This window comes from Strix uralensis, chromosome 2 (genome assembly GCF_047716275.1).
Source record: "Strix uralensis isolate ZFMK-TIS-50842 chromosome 2, bStrUra1, whole genome shotgun sequence".
Classification (NCBI taxonomy): Eukaryota; Metazoa; Chordata; class Aves; order Strigiformes; family Strigidae; genus Strix; species Strix uralensis.
Genome location: NC_133973.1, coordinates 36719298 through 36746192, shown reverse-complemented (window position 1 = coordinate 36746192; position 26895 = coordinate 36719298). Strand labels below are relative to the sequence as shown.

At 38.9% G+C, this 26895-nt stretch overlaps 2 protein-coding genes across 3 annotated transcripts in view; one reads left to right on the top strand and one right to left on the bottom strand.

The window, feature by feature from the left end:
- The window catches only part of SH3BGR (SH3 domain binding glutamate rich protein), a 29178-nt gene extending 23595 nt beyond the window's left edge, over positions 1–5583 (bottom strand). For both annotated transcript variants that reach the window (XM_074858358.1, XM_074858359.1), the window contains exon 1: positions 5313–5583. In XM_074858358.1, coding sequence (XP_074714459.1) covers positions 5313–5357 — 45 coding nt within the window. In that variant the 5' untranslated portion in view covers positions 5358–5583. The remainder of the gene's footprint in view (positions 1–5312) is intronic.
- An 8620-nt stretch (positions 5584–14203) lies between these two features.
- On the top strand, positions 14204–24990 carry LCA5L (lebercilin LCA5 like). The gene is made up of 5 exons (XM_074860903.1): positions 14204–14665; positions 16180–16317; positions 18275–18368; positions 22551–22660; positions 24777–24990. Exons 1-5 carry the CDS (start codon positions 14219–14221, stop codon positions 24783–24785), a joined length of 798 nt encoding a protein of 265 aa, XP_074717004.1. The 5' UTR covers positions 14204–14218; the 3' UTR covers positions 24786–24990.
- Positions 24991–26895: the final 1905 nt, after the last annotated feature.

Below are 26895 nucleotides of genomic sequence, written 5' to 3'. Positions count from 1 at the left end.
CTCTCTATCCCTGTTCTTTAATGCTAGGTGTAATTAAATATGAGTGAAATCTCAATGAAAATCCAGTATAGCTTAAGTCCTGTGCTTGAATATTTCACACATTACAGAATGATGTTCCAGTTGGACCATGAAGAACATACTACATACAAATAAAGCATATTATACACAGTTTCTGTGCCACCTAAAATTCAATCACATCCCTTACTCCCTTTGATGTTAGTTCTGTATAGACCTAGGATTATAACCTACTCCTTTACTTGGGAGATGTAATACTCACTACACTTCTCTACTAAAGGAATGCTACTCCTAAGCAACATTTAAAGAACTTCTCCATTTTGTATATGCCCAACTTGTCTAAGAGCTCAAGGCTAAATTTTAGCCCTACAAGTATTGCAGCATTTGAAACAAGCACTGTTTGGACTGATCTGTATAAATTCTCTCAAGCTGCCCTTTGGTCACAGACAACTAAATTATTATCTAGCACAATCACGTTCCAGACATGACTCTCCTCTCCTCCCAGTTATGCTACTCCATGCAGCAAGTTAGTGTCCTATATAGACAGTAACTAGACTGATGTTTTACATACAAGCCATCATACGATTTGAAGCCATTTCTTCCACAAGTCAGACATCTGAACAACTGAATTTAAAGTGACACCAAGCTAGTGTAAATCAGTCTGAGACAGACAATGAGACAAGAAATAATTCATGGATTATGTATTTCTGCAATCTAATAAACCTGAAAAGATGAAGTAAAGTGATAGCCTATTATGTTGGAAGAATGAATTTTCATGATTAAGGATAACATTTCTTTTTCTTGTTTAAATAAGGAAGTATCTACCTATATAGCTATGCTTGTTTATAAAAAATAACAAACATAAAATGCTGTACATTGTTATGACAACAACAGAGGTTTATGGTGTGCTAAAAAAAGTACCTCACTTTGAATGGAAACACTAATCCAAAGTGTTCAAAAGCCATGCAGTTGATAGATCTTGAAGGTGTTCATTTATATTCTTATTTTCACTTTTCAAACAGAGGTAATTTTCTTAGTGGCTATTTAGCTGCACAGTTATTTGCAGAACACATTCAGGTGGCAAAAAGGATTGCTTGAGGGACACATCACTGGAGGAAGTGGCAGGATAATGTTTGTATAAATGGTTAATAAAATCTGCATGAGCCAGTACTAAGAATTTCATCACATGCTCTGAAAGCCCGTGTACTCAAGTGCTGTCAGCTGCAGTTCCAGTGACAGCTTGTCTCTTTGGACACAGGCACTGAAGTAGATATGGCTCCTGGAATAGCTAGTGCCCCAGAGGGATAGTGCCTCTGAGGAGATAATGGAAACTGAGATACAGATTCTGTGCTCCCTTGCTTATGGTTGTAGCTGTAACTTTTAGAGTTAAACCTGGATAAACACTTTTTTTTTTCAGCTTGAGTTTCCTAATACACAGAAGGCTCAGACAGCACCAGAACTGAAAGCAAAAATTAGGAGAGGGTTGTGTGAGAAATGAATGCTGTGGAAAAATAAAAAGTTACAGGCAATTATGCCTGTGTAAGGAAAAGGCAAGATGTTTCTCATTATGATAACAACTATAAACTATGCCGAAGATGTACTATGTCTTAAGGCTTACAACTACTAGGGTTTAGGCAGAGCAAAAGACTTGGGACACATGCTGAGTATGAAACCATAAAGCAAGCCTCTCCTGTGGCTGGCACTAGGTAGCTGGGCAACCAAAAGAATCTCTCCAGCAAACAGCACTCAGGGAGGGAAATCTTCCAGGACTTAACAACACGGAGGACATGCAAAGGTTTTCCCAGAATGGATGAGATTGCAGGAGCTTGTTTGTGCCCTCACTTGTGTCTGATGGCATGGGAAGAATTCCGGTTACTTGGGCATAGATTACCTGGAAAGTGGTGGTGAGCAGGATATTATTTCATCAATGTCATTTTCCCTTTGAACAAACCTTAAGTTCCACCATCCCTAGCTGCTAGTCCCTTAAAATAAGAAAAAAGCTGCTTTAAATAAATATTATCTAGGTAGCGTGTAAAAGCTACAGGTATTAGATTCCCCTGATGCATAATTAAATATTATCATCTATATCCTCACAACCCAGAGTATTGACCAGCTGCCTATGGCAGAAGCAAATGGTACATAGTCAACAACTCACAGAAAGAGGAACATCAATGTTGATAAGCAGAGCTGCTATAGCTTCTGGTTGTAACACTACGTCGACAACTTATTCCTGATAATTGTTCTTATTTATCACACGCTATCCTCTGATTTTACTTGAAATTTATTTGAAATTTGAGCTCAGATTTATATATGGCTAGATTCACAGTCACGGATTACAAACCCCTACCCTGTATTTTAGAGGACATAATTGAAATAGTCTACATTTTCCTCAGTCTTTTTGAGACCTACAGGTTTGAAGGTGGGCAAGTTCATAAAATGTCACCAAAAACACTGGGAATAAAAGGATTTTAGAGGTGGTCTAACCTCTAACGTTGAGCAGCAGTAAGAAAGACTTCCTCTGTGTAAGACATGGACCCCCTTTGTTCTGTGATTCATGGTACCTTAGAACTTTGCAGGATATTACCCATTTCTAAATAATTCTGTGGCTAGTAACAAAAATAGTTTATTTTTTTACTGCTTGCTTCAAGCCAAGCATTTAGTATTTTTTAGTGCTATAAATAAGTGTCTCCACTTCTGCCTGCCTTAATGAATAGTTCAATATTAGCTAAGTTTGGAGCAGAAAGATAATAAAGCTGAAGTTATTTAAAATAAATTTCTGAATCATTGAGAGGAAAAATACAAACTGCAGATTTGCTCTAGAGCCACAGTGAACTATATCATTCAAGTGTCTGATGTAGAGCACCAGAATGTTACTGGGTTCACTGCATTCACTTTTTAAAAATATTTATTAACATGATAACCAGTTGCAGTTAGTAGTATGGCTGTGTAGTACATAGAATAGAAATGTTTTTCATTCTTTACCAATGATCCTCTGCTGATTTACACCAGAGGAGGCTGGGCCCATCTTATTTTGAAATTCAGAATGAGCAACACACATTTGATGGAGATCAGACACACTGAAGAGAGCACTGGTGCTAGTAGGACAATTTAGACTTCCAGTTTAAACTCTTTAGGGATTAAATTCATTCTTCTCAGGAAAAGCTGTACAAGGCTGATACAAAATTTGTTTTTAATAGGATTTTAGTGATATATTGGGGGTTGTGCTGGCTCCCTGCATGAGCGAGTTTTATTTTATATACACCAAAACTCATTAAAGGTTCATTGAAAGGATACCTTCCACCCATTTTAATCAGTGAATGTGGGAAACCACGCCCAGATGAACATTGTGTTTACTTGTCATTGCAATTTTGTATCAGTAATTTGAACACATCCTGCTGCCTTCTGAGATTTCTACAGCTATACATAGACCCAACACACCAGCAAGAAGGAAATAGAGGCATATCGTGGTGTAAAGATGCCATACCCTTCCTTCCAGTGTACATATGGGATCTCACTAACAGCTTTTGTGGGCTGCTAACATGCAGTGGAGATTGGCATTAATAAGCTTAAAACCTATTACAGTTCACTAGCATTAGCTATCTTTCTCAGCAGTAATAAACCACAGTAGCAATGCTTAACAGCTCAAAACGGCTCGATAAAGCTTGCACGTTGCTCAGTGTTCAGTGTAGCATACACATCCCTTCACTGCGGTCCAAGAGGAAAGGAGTTGGTTATAACTGCTAGCTGGGAGGAGATACAAGGAATGTGTTGGTTCAGCTAGTGCTAAATATATGATACACTTAGTTTTAATCGCGTAAGTGATCTCTGAATGTCAGTGTTTAATGAAAGCACTCATACAACTGCCTTGCTGAACTACAGCCCCAATCCTATAGCTGGAGTGGCAGCAGTTCATGCCTGAGGCACACGGGATGATGATGGCCCCAACACACACATACTGAATGTCTGCACTGGGATTTCAGTCACCGTCACAACTTTCCCCAGACAATGCATGAGTGGCAAAGGAGGTAGGGATGACTTTTCTTTGGTCAACCAAAGGAGACCAAAACAGGAGACCAAACCAGAGGAAAAAAGACTGTCAGTGCACAACATATGGCAGTTTATAAAGCTACTTGAGCAGTAATTGCTAGATTACAAATCACCAAACCTGCAGTTTCCAACCCCCTCTTCTTTTTCTCCCTTGCATTGAGGTTTCTTATTAAAAAAGGAATGCTAAAATGTCAATAGTAAATTTAGAGTGTTGAGCTTAGCAATAGGCTGGCGAAACAAGCTGATGAGAGAGAACTACAAACTTCCTCAGCCGTACTCCAATTTAAATTTTAGTGAATGACCCCCGCCTCATTTTCTAGACATGATGGCCCCATCAACAGGGGGTGTTTTTGGGAGCTTTTCCACTCTCAAAGCTTCTTAAAGACATGGAGCTGGTATCAGAGAGATAGAGATGTAGTTACAGCTACGTGCAAGCACCAGCCAGTTCGTTTAGCCATGTCACTGGGAGTGAGTGACTGCCAAAGGAAAACTGCAATCTGAGCTCATCTGGGAACTGGATATAAAAGGAAACAGTCCTTTCCCGGTTTCCACCTCCCACTGATTTCCAACCTCCCTACTATTCACATGCCCTTCCCTTCAGCTCATACACTATGCTGACAGCTACAGCAGTAGATCTCAATACTAAAAATCATCAGTACAGCATTTCAAGAGACACATACACCAAAAAAACCAAAAAAACCCAACCAACCAAACAAACAAACAAACCAAAAAAACCCCAGAAAAACAAAACAGAACACCTTCAGAAAGGGAGGGGAGTGGGGAAGAATTTTATTTGGCATAACTTTATACAGCTTACTTTGGCTCCAGGCTCTTTCTTAGGCGGACCTCTCCTTTTGCAGGACCAGAGTCCTAAAGTCTCTTTTGAAAACAAATACATTAATTTCTACTGTAAACAATCTACCTTAGCTTTTGTGCAAATACAATATCCACTTTTTCCTTCTTCAGTGAAGATATATTGCATATACTTTTTCAAACAGAAGTAAATCTATTAAATGACAGATAATTTATATGTAAATGTTATAACTAGTAAAACCTTGCATGCAAGCAAGCCTGCATTAATAGGAACTCTCTACATCTTGAATAGCTTTCAAGAATAAGTTGTTCGGCACAGACTAGAAGAAATCCAGTGATTTTTTGTGCCTGCAAACTCAGGTTTTCCTTGGATCTCCTAGGCTAATTTACCAACCTGATCCCAGCAGAAAGAGGAGTATATTAAATGAGATACCTACCGCTGTAGACCCCGACGATGTGGCTACAAAGACTTTGATCACCATGTTGACAGTGATGGAAATGAATCAGCAGAGCACGCCTGCTATCCCCAAGTCACCACAGTCCCAAGAGGAATCCAAGCGTTTGGCAGCTCCCTGGGTTAACCCAGGTCCTAAATGGATGTCCCCCCACAGCAATTCAGCAGTTTTGGCCTCTCCCTCTCCCCGGGGTCCCAGGTTTCCCCACTCCATTGGCTCTTAGGTATTTTGGGATGAGGGGCCAGTAGAGGATTGGTTAGTAAGAGGAGCCATAGCAAGGGGTTTGCACCTGCCCCTGGCCTTATTGCATTAGATTGACAGGGTGGCAGTCCAAAAAAGGCAAAGGAGAGTAGTGCACCAATGAGACAGGGCTGGAGAAATATTTGGGAGAGGGGGAAGGGACAAGTGAGAAGGGAGAAGGGACAGGGAACAGGCAACTTAGTGCTGGGGGCGATCACAGAGCTGTCTGGTAATGTTTAGTGTTGCATGGGCACTGTCACAGCTACCTCCTGCATAAAAGGGCTTGAGCCCTCTCCCTGACCACAACAAGGAAGCTTCGGAGTTGCAGCTGCACATTTTACATTATAAAAGGGGAAGGAGGAAGGGGAGGGCAAGGGGAGCATAGATGCAGAAGTAATTATAGCAGAGATCATATTGAAATAAGCCTCAGTTACAAACGCTCTCAGCTTTAAAGAATTCAGATCATCATCCACACTGCAGGGCTCAGGGACTTCTCTGAAATAAATATGTGTCAGTATACTTCCTAATACTGAGGAGGGTGATTTGGCTGATTCTATGTATCCAGAACCTATTGTATTTTCTCCTTCTTTTTGCATCACCAGTGAAAATTGACAGGGCACAAGGTGTAAGAGGAGGTCCAGAATACTTGGTAAAAAAATATCCCATTCTACTGTGTTATCCAGGATGCTCTTTTTCCATCTGGTTGTCACCTTCCACCCCAGAGGTGGTCACAGTTCAGTGGCTGCCTGCATGTATTTGCTTAAGGAGGTCTCTAAGCAGGAGAGGTATTTTAAGAATGTTAAATGGTAACAGATTACTTTCAAATTTTAAGGGCCAAGTTTGTTTCTGCTGTAAGTGAGCAACATGCCCCTAAACTCAGTGCAGCTGACCCTATGTCAGAGGTGAAACTAGCCCATGTTTTAGAAAGTGCTTACACACTTTCAAATGTTAAGAATGAATATAGCAGTGTCCAATCCTTCATATATTTAAAATGGAATACTTTATTTCCAGGATTGATCAGGTAGGACTGAATGCATAATAGTAAAGATGCACTTGAAAGTAAGTTTTTTGTCTGTGTAAATCATTACATGAAGCTAAAAATGCAGTATTCCATGTATGGAGCAGGATCCTGAAAAACCTCACTGAGAACTAAAAATAACAGTGTGGATAGTTTGCACTGTTTACTGTGTCTCACCATCTGTCAATTCTTTTTTTCTTTTGAGAGGCAATAGGAGGTCCAGCAAAAAGAAAAGCCTGTTAAATCGGGTACTTTCAGAGTATTTTCCTGTAAAACAAAAAACCCCACCACCTTAGTGCAAAATCATAAATTATTGCCAGATGTTATTACACCTGCTTGTTTCTCAGGAGATTTTGTACGTAAGTAGAGCTTAGTAAATTCAATGGAAACGACTGGCCATTTGGAACATATCATTTCCAAATTAATTTATTTGGTTACTAGTGCTCTGAAGAAGTACAGAGGATGCAGTGGTCATTGGCTTCAAAGCATACTGATAAGCCTTGCAAGTATAGCAATACTAATAATTAATACTCAAAGTGGTAAATATTTGCACTATCAAGCGTCCACAGTCAGGACTGGGACAAAACTGCCAGTCGACGCTCTCTCCTGTTCTACTTCACACCTGAAATGCTCACTGAACTACACCGGGAAAAACCAGGATGCAGCTCAAAGCCTCTGACCACCTGGGGTTCCGGCAGGTGAGGACTTCAGGGCACCATCCCCATTGTGCCCAGCCTTGAAGAAACATACTGCTCCAGCTGCTTTCATTCCTGTTGGACTTTTCCCCCCTTTTATCAGCATAAAAATGTTTTGTGTAAACCCGAACCGTGGGTCTGGAGCCTGTGGGGTTTGGCCTGTGTGCTCTCACGGCGGGCACCACACGACACCACGGCCACCACCATGGGGCTCCGCGGCCCATGGCGCTGGAGACCCGCTGCCTGCACATCACATTGTCAGATTCCCTCCAAGGCGTCGGTGAGGGGGGGTCCCAGAAGAGGGTGGAAATACGTCGGCAGACATCTCTGGAGGGTGCAGGGCGCGGGAAGACACCGAGGGGGCGGCGCGGGCGGGCAAGGCCGCCGCGCCGCCTGCGACTACAGCTCCCAGGGTGCCCCGCGGCCGCCGCCTGTCCCCATGGCAACGGCGACGCGCGAGGAGGCCGGTAATGGCGGCGGGGGCGACGGGACACGCCGGAGCAGGGCGGAGGTGGGGAGGGATGGAGGCGATATCTTGAGAGGGCTGAGGGGAAGGTGGGATCCCCTCCTTGGGGGTGCCCAGTGGCGAGGGGCTGCTCTTCCGCTCTGGGCTGGGAGAGCAGAGCAGGGCGGTGTCAGTCTGGGTGGCAGGGTGTGGGGCTGAGTGCCAGGCCCTTGGGGCGGCTGGCAGGCCTGGGGCTGGCCGTTGGCTGTCAGGGTGGGGTGCTGACTGTCAGGGCATCGGGGGGGCTGCCAGGGCATCCCCAGGCAGGGGGGCTGCAGGGCTTCCAGGTCTCTGAGGAGGCTGGGGAGAACAGGGTGGCAGTTGGACCCCACCAGCACCTTGGGGAATCTTGCACTCGTGAGGGTGCTGGGGGAGCTCTGGCTTGTGCAACCCACAACAGGGAGCTGTTTGGGGCCCTTGGCGGAGCCCAGAGGCAGGTCTGAGGGCCTCAGCTATGCCCTTGCCCATCCTGCGTGGGCAGGTGGGCCCTGGCACCCGTCTTGGTTCCCCTGAGGCTCAGGGCTCAGCTGTGAGGGACTGCTGCACCATGCTGGTCTGGGAAATCAGACAGTGTTCTCCCACCAGGTCTCCCCCTTCATTTACTTACTCTTTTTTTTTTTTGCACACAGGCTACAATTAATTATCCCCATGACAGTTTTTCAGTTTCTGGATACTTGAAATGGCATTTTCATCTTTGACAGATAGATTTGGCCCTAATTACTTTTAGTCCTGCATCTCTTCCTTCAACATACATTCTGCTAGTGTTTGTCCATTTCAGTCTCCCTTCAGCTATTGTTTTTTTTCATTTCTATAGTAATATCTTTCATTTAATTTCTCTGTTTCTTGTCCTTCACCTTTTGTTTTTCTGTCTTTTTGTCTCCTTTTCCCTTTTATTTACTTCTCAACATCTGCTCTTGAAGCTGGATGGTGAGGTTCAGCCCACACTTCTCATCAAAACAAATTAAAGCAGTAGTTTTAAGTTTAATTTAAGCTAATTTGATTTAAAGACAATTTGGCCAGAAGATGTTGACAGTGACAAATCAAATTTAAACAGAAATACAGATCTATGTACCAAGATGACCTTTGCCTAATCCTCATCTTAAAATATGAGTTCTCGTCTCTTAAGGGTTATTACACTGGCTCAAATTTAGTGGGACCCTGGGTGCTCCTCAGCCTTCCATAAGGAAGAGTTATTCATGTAAGGGAATGAAGAGTAACGAAACTGTTTTGATTCAACCTAGAACATTTTGTGCAAACCTAAATTACACTTTTTAATTTTCTTTGGGAGTTATGTGATTCCCCTCTCCCCTTTAAGAAATTCAATTTAATCTAAAATAAAATGCCACCACGAAGCAAAAATGCCAACAAAGGAGTTAGAATGTTCTAAAAATATCTTTTCATTTTTTCAGTGAAGGCTACTTGTTAAAATCTATATGAACTAAAATATCATTGTAACCCCCCTCAAATTTCTTTTATATAATTGCTATGCCCTTTTTAGACACACACACACTCAAATATACAACATTCTACTTCTGCGTAGAATTCTGCATCTATAAAACTATGGTCTGAGTAGCCTTCATGTGATACTAAGAAAATGACACAGATTGAACTGTACCCCAAAAAATAATTTTTACCAGAACCAGTGTTTAAATAATACTGCCAGGAGTATGAAGTAATCTGTTCTTCTACTCTCCCGAAGCCTCAGTAGGGAAAAAAATTGAGGTGTAACAGATATCCACAAAGACGTAGAAAATCGGTCAGCATTCTATATTTTATGCTAGATATATATTTTTTAAAAAGCCAAACAATTAGGAAAGTTTGTCTTGTTTGAAAATTGGACTATTGAGAAAAGACAATTCCAGAGGAAACAGCAATGATCAAATAAAATGAGATCATCATCTCATCAGAAAACCATATCCCTGCAATAACAATGCATTACAGGTGGTATTTTCCAAGCTATATGGGTGCGCAGACCTGGAGATAAGTGTCTTGGAGCATTTTCAAAAGCAAACAAATGTGTTAAATACAGTTAGGCTGTGAAGAAATTGTTTTCATTTAAAAAACCCTGAAATTTTCTCTAATGTTTCTTCTGAGATTGTGCAGAAACACTTTTGTTACATTGTGAGGTTATTTAGCAATTGTTTTTACAAACAATTCTGATTTGAAAATAAAATAAACAACATCCCAAAATTTCAAGAAAACCTTTATTTCAGTCTCTAAATCAGATACACTGTTGTGCAGATTTAGGTCCTGCTGTATCCTCTACCTATAATGTTAATATGAGAGCTAAGATTTTTTGTTTTCTGTTTTAATGCTTAAGTTAATTTTGTAATCTGATTTGTGATCTAATTATTGAAAAATATGACTAAACGATATTTTTATGACATTAATGGAAAGCTAAAAATACTGTAAAAACACAGTTAGAAATATCCAGTTTCTAGAGACAAGAACAACTATTTTTTTATTATTGTAAAGCAGTTTGCAGGTATCGAGCATAAATACAATTACACTTCTTTTAAATTACATTAATCATGGAGAAAAGGTATACACTACAGGAAACAAACTATGGTATTTATTCACATTTAAATGGCAGTATTTTGTAAATCTTTAGAAAACATATGCCAGTATTATAGTAAATTCTGAGATAAAAAGTAGTATATTCCCTATCGCAATTCATTCTGGAAACAAACCCACTTACTACAGACCAGGCAATTATTTTAATGGGTTAAAAAGTAATGACTGTTTTTTCTAAAAGGTAACTCAGTATTTCTTGGCATTGCTTAATATAGTTGAACATTTTTTAGTATTGTTCATGTTAACTGTAAACAACTCAATAACATGCTGATTCCTGGTAGGTTATGGAGGTCAACTTTTAAGTCTTCTACCATAACACAGTGGTGAACTCAGATAATTGTTTCCTCCACATTTTAGTGACAGAAGATAAGAAGTCAGAACGTGGCACAAAAAGCAGGGATACTAAAGATTCCCCAAAGTATCAGAAGTATCAGAAGCAGCAGCTGTAGCAGCAGAGGTAATGATACAGTACAGAATACAGAAGTGAAAATTTTCACACTGACTATTCTGAGGGCTTTGACAGTGACTTGCTCTGAAACAGCTAGAAGCAGCAAACATTTAGAAATATCAGGAACTGAAGAAGAGAAGAAAACACAGGAAAAGGAAAAAAATAAAAGGGAAAGGAAAAGAAGAAAAAAGGACAGTGTATCTTCCCCCAAAATGATAAAAAAGGTACTTTGTTTTCTGGTAGTAGTAGAAAGAGACTCTTGAGAAATATAGCTGTTCCCTTTCTTTGGCATTTTTTCAGTAATTAGGAAGGCAGAGGAAACAGTTTTTCAGTGAAGAGTTAGGTAAGAGAGAGAGAGATTCCCTACTGTGTTATCGCACAATACGCGGCGATTCAAGAGGCAGGGTAATCACCTGAGATGTGGGAGCGCCTTTGCAATCCTTATTCCTCAGTTTTAATCTGAGTACTTGAAAATGGCTCTCCCGCATGTACTGCAAGTTCTGATTTTGACCACACATCACATGATGAGTCTGAAAAAGCCTTTCCTGAGGAAAGTTACTCAAAAACTGTATCTGCACAAAAGTGTCAGTTTTGACAAAAAACCCCTATGTTTTGGCTACCTTACTCATGGTGTATCATGTAAGATTAAGTTTGTGCTTCAATGGAATGAACATATAGAACAAATATATTCCCTTTATGTAAATGTTAACAGTGAGGAAGCTTTTCATGTCTGCATGTTTTCATATCTAGACCCATAATTTCTCAAATCCCACCATGCCATGTCAAAAAATGACGTAAAACCAATGACCCTTTTCCTTCTGAGCTTCAGAATTTAATCTAGATCTACCAAATCTACAAGATGCAAATCATCCAAAAAAAAGGAGAGAAACCACTGATTATCTCTTCTATTATATGTTATATGCTGCTGTCAAGAAGTCCTACTGGCATGAAACTAGAAGACCAGAAAGAATAACTAAATTTTTAAAATCTATTTAGCAGAAGAATCATTATTGCCTACTAGCTGTGTTGGATATTTTAAGTAGTTATTTTTGCTTGTTCGTGGCTACTTGAAATGATTAGTTTCCCAGGAACACAATTATAACCTGCATTTTCACCCTGTATAGACGTGTATAGATTTTACAGTATTTTTTGGTCAGCTTTTGCAGGAAGGTATTTTCTCATTTCTTTTACACCCTCTCATTCAATTCTGGCAAAATAAAATAGTAATGTAGTGGTTGTTCTCGTTTTGCAAATATTTGTGTGACAACATTTGTGGTCATATTGTAGTCTTCCTGCAGTGGAATCGTATTACAGAGAACATGCAGGTGTGATGCTTGCACACCTTCCATTTGCTTTGGTTTTTACCTCTGGTGAGTTTTTTTCACAGAACCTGTTAATTTTGCTGACTGCAGAAGGTCTTGAACGTGTCTGACCTCAACTGACTGCTATAATTTCTTCTCTGTTTACTTGAACCTCCACGATAGTCCTCCTTAATCCATTTAAAACATATTTTTAAAAAATAACTGCCCTGCCCAAATCACAGGCTCTCCTCCTTTTAATTCCTAATCTCAGATTCTTTCTATCCTTCTGCTATCACACTGAAGTTGATAGCCTATTCTCGCCTTGTGGCTCTGCACCAGTGAGGTCCCACCAGCTTTCTCTCCTCTATCAGCGGAGGATGTCAGAACAAAGACCACTCGGTTTATATCCTGAAACTGTGGAGTGGATCAAGTATTTCAGGAACGAGAGCAAAGGACAGACAGAAGTGTATAACTGACCCCCTTCACACTTCCCTCTTAAGCTGCTGCCTCGCACACCAGGCCACGTGGGTGTCAGGCCCCTGCCGACTCCAGGCCCTGCCGTGGGAAGGGGAGGAGCAGAGCTGGGCTGAAGCTGTGGAGAACGGGAAGGCTGGTGTGGCTGCTGCCAGCAGGGAAGGAGAAAGAGAGCAATAGGTGCTGCTACTGCAGGGAAGAGACCTTTCCCCACTGAAGCCACTGCCCCATGCATCTCTGTCTTCCTAGATAACACTCTTTCCGTAGCTTTCCACTGTTCTGGCTTAGGTCATGGAATGAGCGAGGCCGTGGCGTGGTGGTGCCCTAGGCAGTGTCTTGCTTTACTTTTCCTACCGCTGTTTTGATGTTGCTTCTCATCTGCAATGGGGTGTTCTGGCTGGGGCCTGCTTCTACAATGGGCTTGTGTGCAGAACACCCATTGGATTCAGCAGAAGTGCTTGAAAAGATCTGTCCTTTTCCTGGGGTGTTCTTTAGGTTAGGACCTAAAAGGACCATAAAATGTTATGTGATCTATAAATTATTACAATAAACTTCTAGCAAAATACTGCCTGAAATGTCTTGAGAGCTATAGTGAGATTGAATATATGCCTGAAAAAGGAGAACACGCTCAGATTTACAGTCCTGACTATTTTCAAATTCTAGTTATGTTTCAGGAAAGGAAAATGACAGTAATTCACTCAGAATGCTGGCCATAAAGGAAGGCAAATGACAGTAATACACTTAGAATGCTAGCCCATAAAGATTTTTTTCAGCTGCTGTATAGAAACAGTGTATACAACTGCACAACTGTTCTATACTAATAAGCATGCAAGGTTTAAAAATGTAGTTCAATTCAAAGCTGACTTGACAATTCTAGAAATCTGGTTAGAAATCCTAGCTGCAGAGAAATTTAGCCATATGCTATTGTGATCACCTTGGATTTTGAGTTCTTGCAGACCTGCATGTTCTAAAAAAACCTATGTTGTTTTTTCTATCGCACCCCTGTTCAAGGTGTAGGTCCTCCCTCTTGGGAATCTTTCTAGATGGGTTGAATTTGGTTCATCAGTCCCAAATCACACCTACATTACTAAACTGCATGATTTACAGAGAGAAAATTTATTTCCATTGATACTGGAGTAATGTGTTAGCATATACATGCTTTACCAAGTTATTCCCAGAGTATTATTCCTGTTTACCTCAGAAGACAACCTGTGGGGTTACCTTTATTAAAGGAAAGTGAGCACGATGGCTGTTTTGAGTGTAAATGGCTTCAGAGGATGAAAAGAGGGAACCTTGACCTCCTAGTTAGCAGTGCAGCCACATGAATGCACACACATAGATATAAATATTTAATGGATTTATCTGTGAAATACTTGAACACTGGAGTCATAGTATAGATCTTGGGCATTTTGTCAAATATACCACAGTTAAATAGCTTGGATGAGCAGTACGTGAGCTCATGTGAGCAGTATGTGAGCTCATGTAAGCAGTAAAGACATATAGTGATTTTGCTCTCTCAAATGATTGCTATACATCAATGCCAGTTTGCTTTGGTCCAAATGCAGGAAGAAAAAAATTACCAGCTGAGAAGATACCACATGAGAATTCTTCATTTTTAAGCCTGCAGAGTAGTATGATTTCCCAGAAAAAAAACGCAGTGGCTCAGCGAATATCATCATCAAGACTTCACAAAATTAAAGAGCTGAAGAATGAAATATTTGATTTACAACACCAATTAGAAGCATCTGGGTTAGAAAACCACTTTTTGAAACAGCTTCAGCGTCGACACTTGAAAGTAATAGGTAGATACCAAAATTCAGAACATAACTTGCCGGATCTTTTAACAAGTCATTATAATGAGGTGAGAGCTTTAAGGAAACTCCTGAGGATGTCTCAGGAGGATGAGAGAAGTACATCCAGGAAGCTCAGAAAAGTTGAAGCAGAGCTGCTAAAAGCTAAAGATGCTTTGCAGACCTTGCATATGCTTTCAGAAGACAAAGCTCTTGCAGAGAGAGAGGAACTTGATCACAGATTATCAGTCCTGACAGAAAAAATTGAAGCGAATGATCAGAAAATACAGGTAATGTGTGTATATCATTGTATTTGTGGAACAAATAGGAGAGGTTTCTGTGCAAGAATAGTGGAAAGTTTTTAGCTGCTTCTTGTCACGTTAATGATTCTGATACAATCCTGTAACACTGAACATGCTTTTTAGTCCAGTGCTGTCCTGAGTGTAAGGAACTAAAAATGGTAGTAGTACCCCCTTCCAGTATTTTAAAATCTGTCAGAAATGTATGAGTAGATTAAGTTTGGCAGTCATTTAGGAATTAAGTCATATGCCTTAACCCTGTTAGGCCAGAAGCGTAGCATGTAGTAGGAGAGCAATCTTCAGCAGGGTGTCTACTCTGCTCCCTGCCAGCAGCATGGGGTACCCAGGCTTGCCTGGGCCATCGAGCCACAATAGCACAGACCCTAATTTCCCTTGGCAAAGCACAGGATTAGTCCTAGTCATACATGGAGACCACCAGGCTGCTGCTGATCTACTTCCTTGAACAACTAAAGCTGGCTTATCTGGAGCTAGCACTGTTATTTTTACGTGGCGCTGGTGGGCAGTATGGACATACCTATATCTCCTATTCACTAATGACTGCCACTCACTGTAGTCAGCTGTAGGGCAGCTGCTGAATTAAGCAGTAGTCAGGTGTCCTAGATTTTAGGGTTGGTTCTACTGTTGGTTTATTATGCAACTGAGGCAAAAGCACGGTGGGAGTCTAAGAGGAGATAATTCAGCTCTTTTAATATTAATATCTCATGCTTCTTTACTCTTACTGAACCTTTCAAAAAAAGACAGGAATACAATTTTTAATACAAAACTCGAAGAGTGAAATTTCCATTGTCCTCCAGGAATTAATTACAATTTTCTATGGGGTATATTTTGCATGGAATTAAATAAAGAGCCAGGTAATCTTAGAGGCATTTCACCATCTGAACAGCTAGGTCTGAAGTACATTTATTCCATGAAAGAAAATGAAAATTTAAACAGCTGAATTCAGACTCCCTTTTGAAAACTTTCTATTTACAGAAGTCCTAGTGAGAAGCTATAAAAAGCATGCAGGGTTGGGTGCCCACCTTACAGTTTTAGTAACTATAATTTCAGTGCATGGCACTGGGTTCTGATGATAAAGTACTCTAAAGTACTCAATAAATTACCTAGTTTTCATTTACACTAAGCCTCCTTATGCTGCTGCAGTTATTAGATCTCAGTGTGAACAGAAATGTTGTCTTAACATTTCTCAAATATGACTGTATTCATTTATCCATCAGAAAGGTAACGTACAACCTTATTTTTTATGTTTGCATGCCAAATTTACTTTTTTTAATACAATTATGTTTTAAACTAGTTTTTGCTCATTTTTAAAGTAATTTTTCAGATACTTCATCATAATTTCATGCATTGTTTACAATAGAATATACTTATCAGAAGCTTACTTTTCATTATATTAGCATGCTTATTTTTTAAACCTGGTAAGAACTGAAATTTTTCAGCAGTCATACTGAGTACATCCATATGGTAAAATATGTAATCTTTTTAAGAGCCTAGAAAAGCAGCTGAAGTTGAACAATAGCACCTTTAGTCGTCAGCTGGCAAATGAGAACAAAAAAGCTGTGGAAGCTGGGATAATTACAAAGAACTTGCAAATGGAAATTAACTTTCTTCACCAAAAAATTAAGGTATTCAAGATTTTAAACAGGTTTCTGTTCCTACAAAAAAATTCAAGTATTAAATGTTATCTATTCCTTTTGCCTCTGTTATATTATTTAGTAATGGAATTTTTGTTTCCTAGTCTACAGTCTACTTAAAAAAAAGTCAAAATATCAAATGATGACATTATTGTAGGGTCTATTTGTCAAAAGTTCAAAGTTGTTCAATAACTAATTGAAACAGGGATTAATGCATCACAATTTGAACAAATAATCCACACCTTGTTACCATTTTGATAGATATAGGTCAGTATATTAATCTATTAACTTTAAGTGAGCTCCCTTGCAGAAACACTTTCAAATCAAAATGAGCCAAATATTACAATCTGCAAAACTAGAGTTTAACAAAAAGACTTACATAAATGTTGCAATAGTTTGTTTAAATTCTAGCTTGGGTTTTAGACAAATATTTTTGGGACAAATATGTCCAGTTCAGCACTTACTTGTAGTATGCTTGTAGACCAAACATACAGGAAAACCTAAAGGTGACACTAAATAGAAATAGAAACAAAACTGCCCTTAATGGTATATCATATAAGTTGTAAACAACAAAACCAGTACATATTCCAGAAAACATGAAAACCCTTGTGGCTTTTTAATAATGTAAACTGTGTTTGTAACATAGTTAAAACATACTTTTTTTATTTCTATGCGAAGTAACCGATCCATCTGTTGATCCCACTTGGGAGCCTTCTCTTTCTCAATGGAATCAAATGTCTGTGAAAGGTGTTATTATGGGGAGTTTTTCCAGACATTGTGAAGGGCAGAATAGGCAATTCCTGAGGATTCATGGAGATTTGCATTTCTGTACAGGATTATTGTTTGTCCCTCTTACCTATGTACCAGGTGCAGAAACTTTCCTCCTGACATTTGGCAGCAGCCAGGCTGCCCAGCTGCAAAAGTCCAGTGAGCTGTTGGGAAAGGAAAAAAGTACAGTGCTCTTCCTGGGCCCCGTATCACAGTCCCCCGAACAGCGCTTGCAGTGCTATTTCCCTGCCAGAGCCTGATCTCCTCCTATATGTGCAGATCTGGGAGATGGGAATAATTACAGTCCAAGAAACACTAATGTAGAACTGTTCCAAAATGCAAATTATTCTAAAGTACAGTTCTCACCTTAATGCTTCTCTAAAATACTTTTGCATTTCATGTGTTTTCCACACAGTTTTCTATGTGTGCCCAGTTCTCGTAATGTTGTATTTAGGTTCCCAAAACCTTCTATTGTTTTACCACAAAGAAGACCAGACGTGCTTATTGACCTTATTTCTGTGGCAGAACAGAGTTTATTCTTACACATTCATAATTTTGGGCACCTGCCTTATTCAGACCATTTGAGGTATGCAGACGCACTTTCAGGACAACGTGTATCTCCAAAGTAAATGCAGCTCCTATTTTTGACACTAAAAACTGATACAGTGAAAGTGTTACTGAAATCTCTCTTCTGTGTTTAAGGTAGATTTCAGTAAGGAAAGAGGACTCTTGCTAAATAAATTTTAAAAGTGTGCCTCTGAAGTTTATGTCATCTCCCAAGCAATAGGTTGTAAAATAGAACTGAGCACGTTGTAACCAAGAGCACTGAGCAAATAAATTTTAAAAAGAAGGAAGTAAAGCCAAAAATTGCTTAGTCTGAAAAAAATAACCTAGAACAACAAATGAAAAAATCATTAGAGAAGACTTCACCTTCTGAACATTGTGTTATGAAAGAGATCATGTAGGTGTACAGATGTGCTCTTAGCCTTAAAAAGGGAGAATTTTGATTTGGCTCATGAAAGAAAATGAAAGATTTCTATTTATGTAAATGACAAAGTCACCACATGACCTGGCTCAAAGCAAAATCACTGACAGTTTTCTCCCAACATGGGAGAACTAAGTTGGTAAAAAGTAATTCTTAAAGCATATTAGAAGTTTAATAGCATTTATTTCTTCTTAGGAAAAGGATCGGCAACTTTATGTAAAAAATATCTATGCAAATCGGATGCCTAAAATCCCAAAAGACAGAAGTGATTCAGTAACTCATGAAAAAAGTACGTGGATATTCATTTTCCTTTTTTGTTTATGTGAAGCTTACATTGTTTTATAACTGGGACGTATATTCCAAAATAAAAGCCAATATAGTACTTTTATGTGGACTAAAAATATTCGGTCACATGTAATTTAAAAGGAAGTGCTTGGGTTTTTTGCTCATTTATTTTATGAATACAAATACATGACCCATTTTTAATATTTAACCCAATTTTCATCATGAATAGCATTTAGCATACATAGTTTTAGTATACTAACAGTGACACTGAAGCAGTGCTGCTATTTTAAGTGTCTATTTGCATCCAGAGCTGTTTACCTATTTGTTTTTTAGCAAGGTGAAGCTATCAGTCCACAAAGTTTTTGCAGACTAATTTTTGTTCAGGCCATTCCCTTTGACTTGGCCTGGAGAAGTGGCTACCCTAGACCTAGAATTCCCACATCGCATCCTGGGCTGCATCAAAAGAAGCGTGACCAGCAGGTCAAGGGAGGGGATTCTCCCCCTCTACTCTGCTCTGGTGAGACCCCACCTGCAGCCCTGTGTCGAGCTCTGGGGCACCCAACATAAGAAGGACATGGACCTGCTCGAGTGGGTCCAGAGGAGGCCACGAAGATGGTCAGGGGGCTGGAGTACCTCCCTTATGAGGACAGGCTGAGAGAGTTGGGGTTGCTCAGCCTAGAGAAGAGAAGGATCCGGGGAGACCTTATAGCACCTTCCAGTACTTAAAGGAGGCTACAGGGAAGATGGAGAGGGACTCGTTATCAGGGAGTGTAGGGATAGCATGAGGGGTGGCGGTTTTAAACTGTCAGAGGGTAGAGTTGGATTAGATATAAGGAAGAAATTCTTTACCATGAGGGTGGTGAGACACTGGCACAGGTTGCCCAGAGAAGCTGTGGCTGCCCCCTCCCTGGCAGTGTTCAAGGCCAGGTTGGACGGGGCTTTGAGCAACCTGGTCTAGTGGAAGGTGTCCCTGCCCATGGCAGGGGGGTTGGAGCTGGGTGATCTTTAGGGTCCCTTCAAACCCAAACTGTTTATTATCCTATGATTCTATGTCTCTATAGCTAACTCAAGGCACCTCACAAACAACCCTCCTGTAGCAAGTTCCTAGTTTTAGTACAGACTTTCAAAGTGCTTTTATATGAGCAAAAATAATTCATTTAATTGGGTCTTTAAAAACTGTTTTCTCATCTTTAAAATGCTTAGAATCTATAACTTACAAATAGCAGAGATGCTTCAATGTCCACTACTGAAGCTCCGGCAACTTGCATTTTGTTGGGGTAAAAGGAGAGGAGGAGTTTTTAGATACGAGGTTTAGGAAGTTTAAAGGGCAGCCTGATGATCATACTGTCAGCTTATCTGAGAGAAGAGAATGTTTATCCTTAGTAATCCTTTGGTTTTTAGTTTAAGCAAATTTAAATGGGCAACCAGAGATTGTAATAACCCAGTTACTGTATATCCTCTCAATTAATTCTATCCACAGAATTGATGTTATTTAGAATAATATAGTAGAATGATAGAAAAGAACAATAGAAAGTTAACTTTGTCAAGGAATAAAGAGCTTTTTAGTAAAGAGTATTTCCTTAACATGGATTCTCAAACAGATATTGGAGAGAAATATCTATTATATGCAATCTTGTTTATCAAACGTTCCAAGAGCAGCTACCTTGTGTGGGATTCAACTGCCTAATTATAGGCATCCAGTGCCATCTGAGATGTCCTAGCACATTCTGCCTGGCCCTGTAGTTGTTCCAGAAGGATATGGGTGGCACATCGGTCCCATGTAATATCAACCAGCCTCATGTGGATACCTTGAATGCTCAAGGGCATCTCAAATAGCATGAGGCGCCTGTGTTGAGACAAGTGGATCCCACCCCTTGAACAGAGGGAGCAACAGCTAAAAACAATTACAAATCATACAAGCCAAGAACTGTTATGTTGCCCATGTGCTCACTATATTCATCAGGGATAAAAATGTTGAAGAAAGTAGTTTTCTTATAAAACATAAATTTCTAATTGTCATATGCTTTACATGTAGTATCTAGAATTTAGTAATAAATGTGTTTTATACAGAAACTAGTAAACACATTTCAAGTACTTTCCCCACATTGAAAGTAGTATTTTGCCTCCTACTCAGGATCATAAACATTCTGTCAGGATTGTACAGGAGAGCTTTCTGCACAACAAACTTACACCCCTAATTTTGGATAATGATCTGAACATTGACTTTCCTGGGTAAAGCACCTCTTTAAAATACTGATCAGATATGCCTGCTCCTAAACAGAAGGAGGAATTGGAGCTTTCTTCATATGAGTACAGAAGAGCACTTAAATTTTACATGGTAGCAAGCATATCTGCTGGAAATATTGCACATGCCCACAGAATTCTTCAAAATATGGTATCAGTACAAAGTCTTACCCTAGTCAGTTGCTTATTTCTTTCCCCTTCAATGCCTTTGCAAAGCCATTACTCTGCCTTAACTACAAGTGAACTACAGGGAAAAGGTTAGTAATTCAAGCTGTAAAATTAAAACCCACAAATTCCTACTTCTCATTCCAAGCCAGACACGATTTTTTTATGAACTCTGAATTCCAGTTTTAGTTATGTCACATAACCACTGTGGTTCTTTAAATTTTACTCACATATGGGCTTGTACAACATTGTTATTTAAATTGCAGTACTTAAATCACTGTTTACTAGTTTTCTTCTTTTCTTTAAGCAAGATAAGGGAGCTTAGTTGGAGAAGAGACCTCATATTTTGTAATGAAAAGGTTCCAAGCAAAGTTGTCTGATCTTTTGGTACTTTTGGCCAATAAAGCTTTCATTCTCTGCTAGTTAATGGAAACAGATGATTTAGAAATCTAGAACTGGAATTACTGACAGTTGTTTTTCCTTTTCACTACTGACTTGAATTTTCCTATAACAGAAAGAGCCACTTCTTCAAGTAGTTATTTTCTATTCTGTGTTTGCAAAAATTTTTACCCAGCAGGAAAGAAAAAAAGAAATGTGGGACTGCATTTTTTGACACTCCTGATAAATAGCTGAAGGTAGGCTTGCTTAGGTTATCAGAAAGCTCTCTGTACAGAAATAAAATTGTTTTATTGAATGAAGCCATGAATTTCGTAAGCTCTTCAAGGGAGTAAAGTTTGCTCCGTTGTGGGAAGGTCACACCAGCTCATCTGGAGGTACAGCTCCCCCTAGTTCTGAATCTGAGGAACGCTCTGCTGATTTCTGTGGAAAAACCTGCTGAAGTATCTACTTGCTGGTTGCCTTTCAAAAGGGAACACTAGGTTCCCCCCCATCATCCTCAATAACGAGTAATCCTCAACTTGGTTATCAGTATCCTTTTTACCACCAAATTGTAAACATTAGAAAAATCACCATTTTTATGGAGAGTCTTCCTTTGATTTCAGAGATCAAAACTGGGAATAAAGTCAAGTTTTGACGTAGGTAAGATCACATTTTTGCTGCTGTGCTAGCAACTTTCTCAGTTACTGTACTCATGTCAAAATTATTCTAAAAATAAATTAAACCAACAATATACTCACCTCCCCCATCCCATCCCATCTGCATTCAGCTATTTCTTTAAATGTCTCATTCAATCACTCCTTTGGAATCTCTTTTCAAAGACTGTAGATATTTCAAACAGTGTTAAGCATTTCCTCTGAAGATTTTGGTTCCATAAAGCCTTACATAAGTGCTTAACTTTGAGAAAGGTGAGTAAGCAAGTCAGAAGGCATAAAAGCAAGCATGTTTATTATACTCTGTAAGATCTGAATTTAGGAACCTGAAAGCTGAGGCCTCATACCAGACCTCTTAAATTTATATCAGGATGTTACCACACAAACTAAGCCCATATGGGCTCTAGGGTATAGACACATTTGTCTGACTTTGTATGTTCTACCTGAAACTTAGGTAGTTCTAAAACTTAAGTATATTTATGAGGTACTGATGTACAGATGAAAACACTCCAAAGTCCAGGTTGCTATGTTTGTGTTCCAGTTTCAGCATTTACAGATCAGGCAGAACAAAGAATTTCTTTATTAAAGGGCATTGAGCATGCAGCAAAAAAATGTTTAAATCCTAGGCCACATACCAGTATTATCAGTCATCAACGATATCTTTTGTTTATACCAACAATATAATTCCAGAAACTACTGTATTACTAACAATTGTCCCTCTTCAATAGGTCTTAGTATAAACAGATCAGTACAAGTAGATAAACAGAGTTTTAGATCACTGCTGCTGTCACAGTACCAAACTGAGGAAACAGAAAAAAGTCCAATTCAGCAAACAAAGGTATGAAAAATCTGGATCCAATACCTTGTTTAAACTCTCAGCTAAGCTATATGTTATTCTGTAAGTTTTGGTAATACGCTTGAATAGCCTGATCCGTCATCTTAATTTTCTAGGGTGTGGATTTTGTGTGAATGTAAATATATTACAGAAAATATGTAGGACAAACTTTGTGATACAAAACAAGAATATAGTAGTAACAGAAGTTACTAATCTTTTTATAAGTATTGCACTGACTGTGTACTTTTAAAAGTCACTAAACAAGTATTCCCTCATTATTTTTACCTTTAATTGCCAATTATAGAAGTCTTCAGAAGAATCAAAAAGCTAAAGCAAACGAAGTATACACAGATGCCCAATGTAGAACAGAAAAGCAATCAACCGAGAAAATACTAAAGCCAGAGAACTTTAATAGAACATGTAGAGGTATATTTTAACATTTTTCTCAGAAACTCATTTGATCATTTCAAAAGTTGAATGAACTGATGGTATTGGTAATTTACATGGGTCTGACACCCATTAGAGCTGGCACCTGACTGACAGGAACTAGTTCAACAAAATAATGTATGAAGAGTCACTGAAATCCAGCTGCTGGCAGTGCTGTGCTGACAGCAGAGCAGCTCCACAGCATAAGGCATCTTCATACTGCTGTTCTTCCAAAAGCAGTTCCTGGTTATGTCGGTAAAAAGTCAGTGCTTTGTTTGTAAAAGTATACTTTAGTTAATAGCTTGCTAATTCCACACTAATCAAATACCAATCTCAAATTGCTGGTTGTGAACCTTCATCACAGCTGATGTCAACGTACATTTCTGGCTCAGGATCTGTTCATGAGAAATGAAAAGGACTTCTTCAAGGGCTGGGAGCATCTCCTCATTACAGTGATCACTATAAATAGATTTTATGTAAATCTTAGCCATCAACTGTATCCTCATATAAAAGTTATATGCAAGGGACTCATCTATAAACACCATTATTTTGAAGAAATTCTATAGAACAGAAGACGGAAGGAGCCAGTGCATCTATTCCTTTATCTGAGTTTTTCTTTCTAAAATATTCAAGTTATTTTCATTATAGTAAGGCGTGTAGAAAGAACAAAGATCTAAATGCCACCATGCTAAATACTTCACAAATGGTAGGAGATGTTACATGACCTAAAGGTCACGAATTTACAGAGGTGAAACAGGTTGTTGAGGTCAGAGCTAGTGGAATGCATTAACTCCTGTGTTTTGTACTATGCCTTTTCAGCCTGCAGCCTTTCCAGACCGCACCAGATAACCAAACTCACCATTTGTCTTTGAAATCCCCCTTTTAAATTGACAGAAAACACTGGTTTTGGAAAAAAAAAAACAAACCTTCTGATTCAGCCTGTGAATCTCTCTCCTTAATGTTTGCCAGACTTTCTTCTGGCTTTCTCACGCTGCTGATATTAGACTTACTGAAGTCTTATTTAGCTATTTTAATTATTGCAACTTCTTACTTCTCCTTTAAGCTTGGACTCTGTCTCATTTTGGAGGTATTCTTTGAGCCTCTCCAAAGCACAGAACCTACTACAATTTCTCCCCTGCAGCAGACAAATGTATGTACTGTAGGCATTCAGTATACACATACCTTTTCCTACTGGAAAGTGGAGCCAACTCCTTTATAGGTTAGAGAGTTGCAGTATATTCTGCTCCATGCAACAAGCAACTGTGTTGTCAATTAAGGGAAAGAAAATCATATGTATATTTAAGTTCCATTTAAAAGCAAGAAAATTGCAATTAGAGTTCAGATCTCATGTGATTTCTCTGTTGCATTGTACATGACTTCTGTGGCCCTGTATTTAGCCATTACTGATTATATTTGCATGCTAATTCACTTAATAAAATTAAGCATAATGAAAAAGGTAAAAATAAAAACATTACCTGGATTTAATGGCACAATGATCTTGTTTAAATCTTGCCCCATCCTGTTATATTTATGAGTAAATAGTGTTGTTATAACCCTCAAGACTGAAATACCATCGATAACAACTTAAGCAATGAAATAATGGAGTGAAACTTGCTCTTATTAATGCTTCATAACTCTTTATGTTCTTAGGCAATTTAAAAACATTCCTAAAACCCACAATATTTCATTTTAGAGTATTTAAGGAAAGGCCGAATACTGATCAAAGAATATGCTTGTTTGGAATTTATGAGAGAAGAAGAGACAGATTTGCTTAAATGGGAGCTGAAAAAACTGATGAAAACAGAACAATCACTAAATGACAGTGTAAAAGAGAACGATCAAGAGGAAGATGCAGTGGACGAATATGAAAAGGAAGAAAAAAAGCCAGATGAACAGCTAAATAACAGTGAGAAGGCAGGGAGTAAATGTGTAACTCCAGGTCCGAGAAAAAAAACACCCGTTAGGCTGAAAAAAAAACCCATATTCTCAGAAGCCACTGAGAAATTGCATCACAGGCTTCTTACATTCGGTACAAAATCAAAAAACGTCAGTTTTTGCAACCATGGGTGTGCTGGTCGGGACTGCAGTGAAACAGCTGAATCAAAAGTGAAAAATTCCTTTGGGCTATATGAACCATCTTTTGGTAAAGCTACCAAAACAAGGCAGAAGGACAGTTCCACTGAAGCGGAAGGCTGCGCTCATATGACATTTGCTGAAAGGAAAATGTCTTATGAAAGAACTCTTTGGACCAGGCTGTGTTTGAAGAGACAACCATTCAAGTTCTAACATGAGAGGAATGAAAAAAGAGAAGTGCAAGGATGCGGGGTTATACAAGCCAAATTTCAAACCACCACTACTTGTTCATAATGTAAGGCATCTAACACTAATGAAATCATTATAAATAACCTCGTGAGAATACATAAACTAATTATTTTATTTGATATTAAGTATGTCAACTTGTCTTTACTCTAAAAATAAGGATAAAACTTTTTTTAAGAAGTTTTTACCTTCATTAAACACATATTAAATCTTACAAGTACTGAGAATTTCTTTCAATGATTTTTCCAAAATGATAGTCAAATCAGTTGTCACAAAAGAACATTCTTCTCTTCTTGGTCCGTGTGCGTGCATGTGCAACTTCCTAAGAGCACCTTAACAGTTACAAGATTTTTACCTGTTTTCAGGTGTCCAAGTTAGTCCCTCGTTCTGTAATTTCCTTTTTTTTTTTTTTGCATTCTCTCTGCAGTTGGAATTTTGAAGCTGATTATTTGTTAGCTAGCTGAAGTGTGCAATCTGCTTTCATAAGGTTCATTATTGGGTTAGTACCAACAATGCAATAAAAGAAAATAACTTTTTATTTTCTTCACTCCTGAAATAGCTTCCAGAATTCACACATAATAAAAATAATTTGCTATTACATTGTTTTCACTAGCATTATAAAGCTCTAAAGCTTCATTCTTTTCCACTGTTAGAATTTATCAAAGCAGTTTGCCTGGTAACTTCCACAGCTGACATCCAAAGATGAATGTGCAAGAGTAAACTATTGTTTTGGAGAAGTCAGGCATATCCAGTTCTCAAAAAGCCTTTAAAAATCCTGTGTTTAAGGTTATGTAAGCAGGGGTAGGAAGATTATGTTTTGTTCCTCATAGTAATTCATGAAACATTTGCTAAAATGATGCGAAGTTAGGGAAAATTATGTGTGTCCTATTAATTTTAAAAGGCAGTTGCACTTTAAAAAAAAACTTCAAAAAATTGTACTGCAAAAGCTTTTAAAGGTGATTTAAGACTTTAGATCTGAACCTACTTGCAGCATTATTTTCAAAATTTCAAAGGTTTTTCTTGAAGTCGTGCTTAAGCTGTAGGCAGGTTTCAAAGCATGACTTTGTGCCCTTAGAAAAGTAGGTGTTTCTCCTCAATGAACTATTAATACTTCTACAGTGCCTTTACTGCTGTCCCAAAGCTGAGCAAACAAGCATGCACAATCCAGCACCTCCTATTTGTACTGACTAGGTGACCAAAAGCCTTTTTGCCCTTACTCACCCAAATGTTTGACTAGAGCAGCCAACAAACTGCGTATCTGATGACCCCATGCTAAGTGTGGGTAAACAGCAAACGCCACTGTGAAGATTTTAAGTGATGCTGCTTTTCTTGATTTCACTGTGTTGAGTAACTCCGTGACAAGCTAAGTAGAAATATCATTAGCCACCTTTTTAGATTCAGAAATATGTCAATGTCATAGTTAAATAATCTGTCCCTAATACTTTAGAAAAATAATAAAAAAATAAATTAGCCCTGTTGATTCCAACAGTATC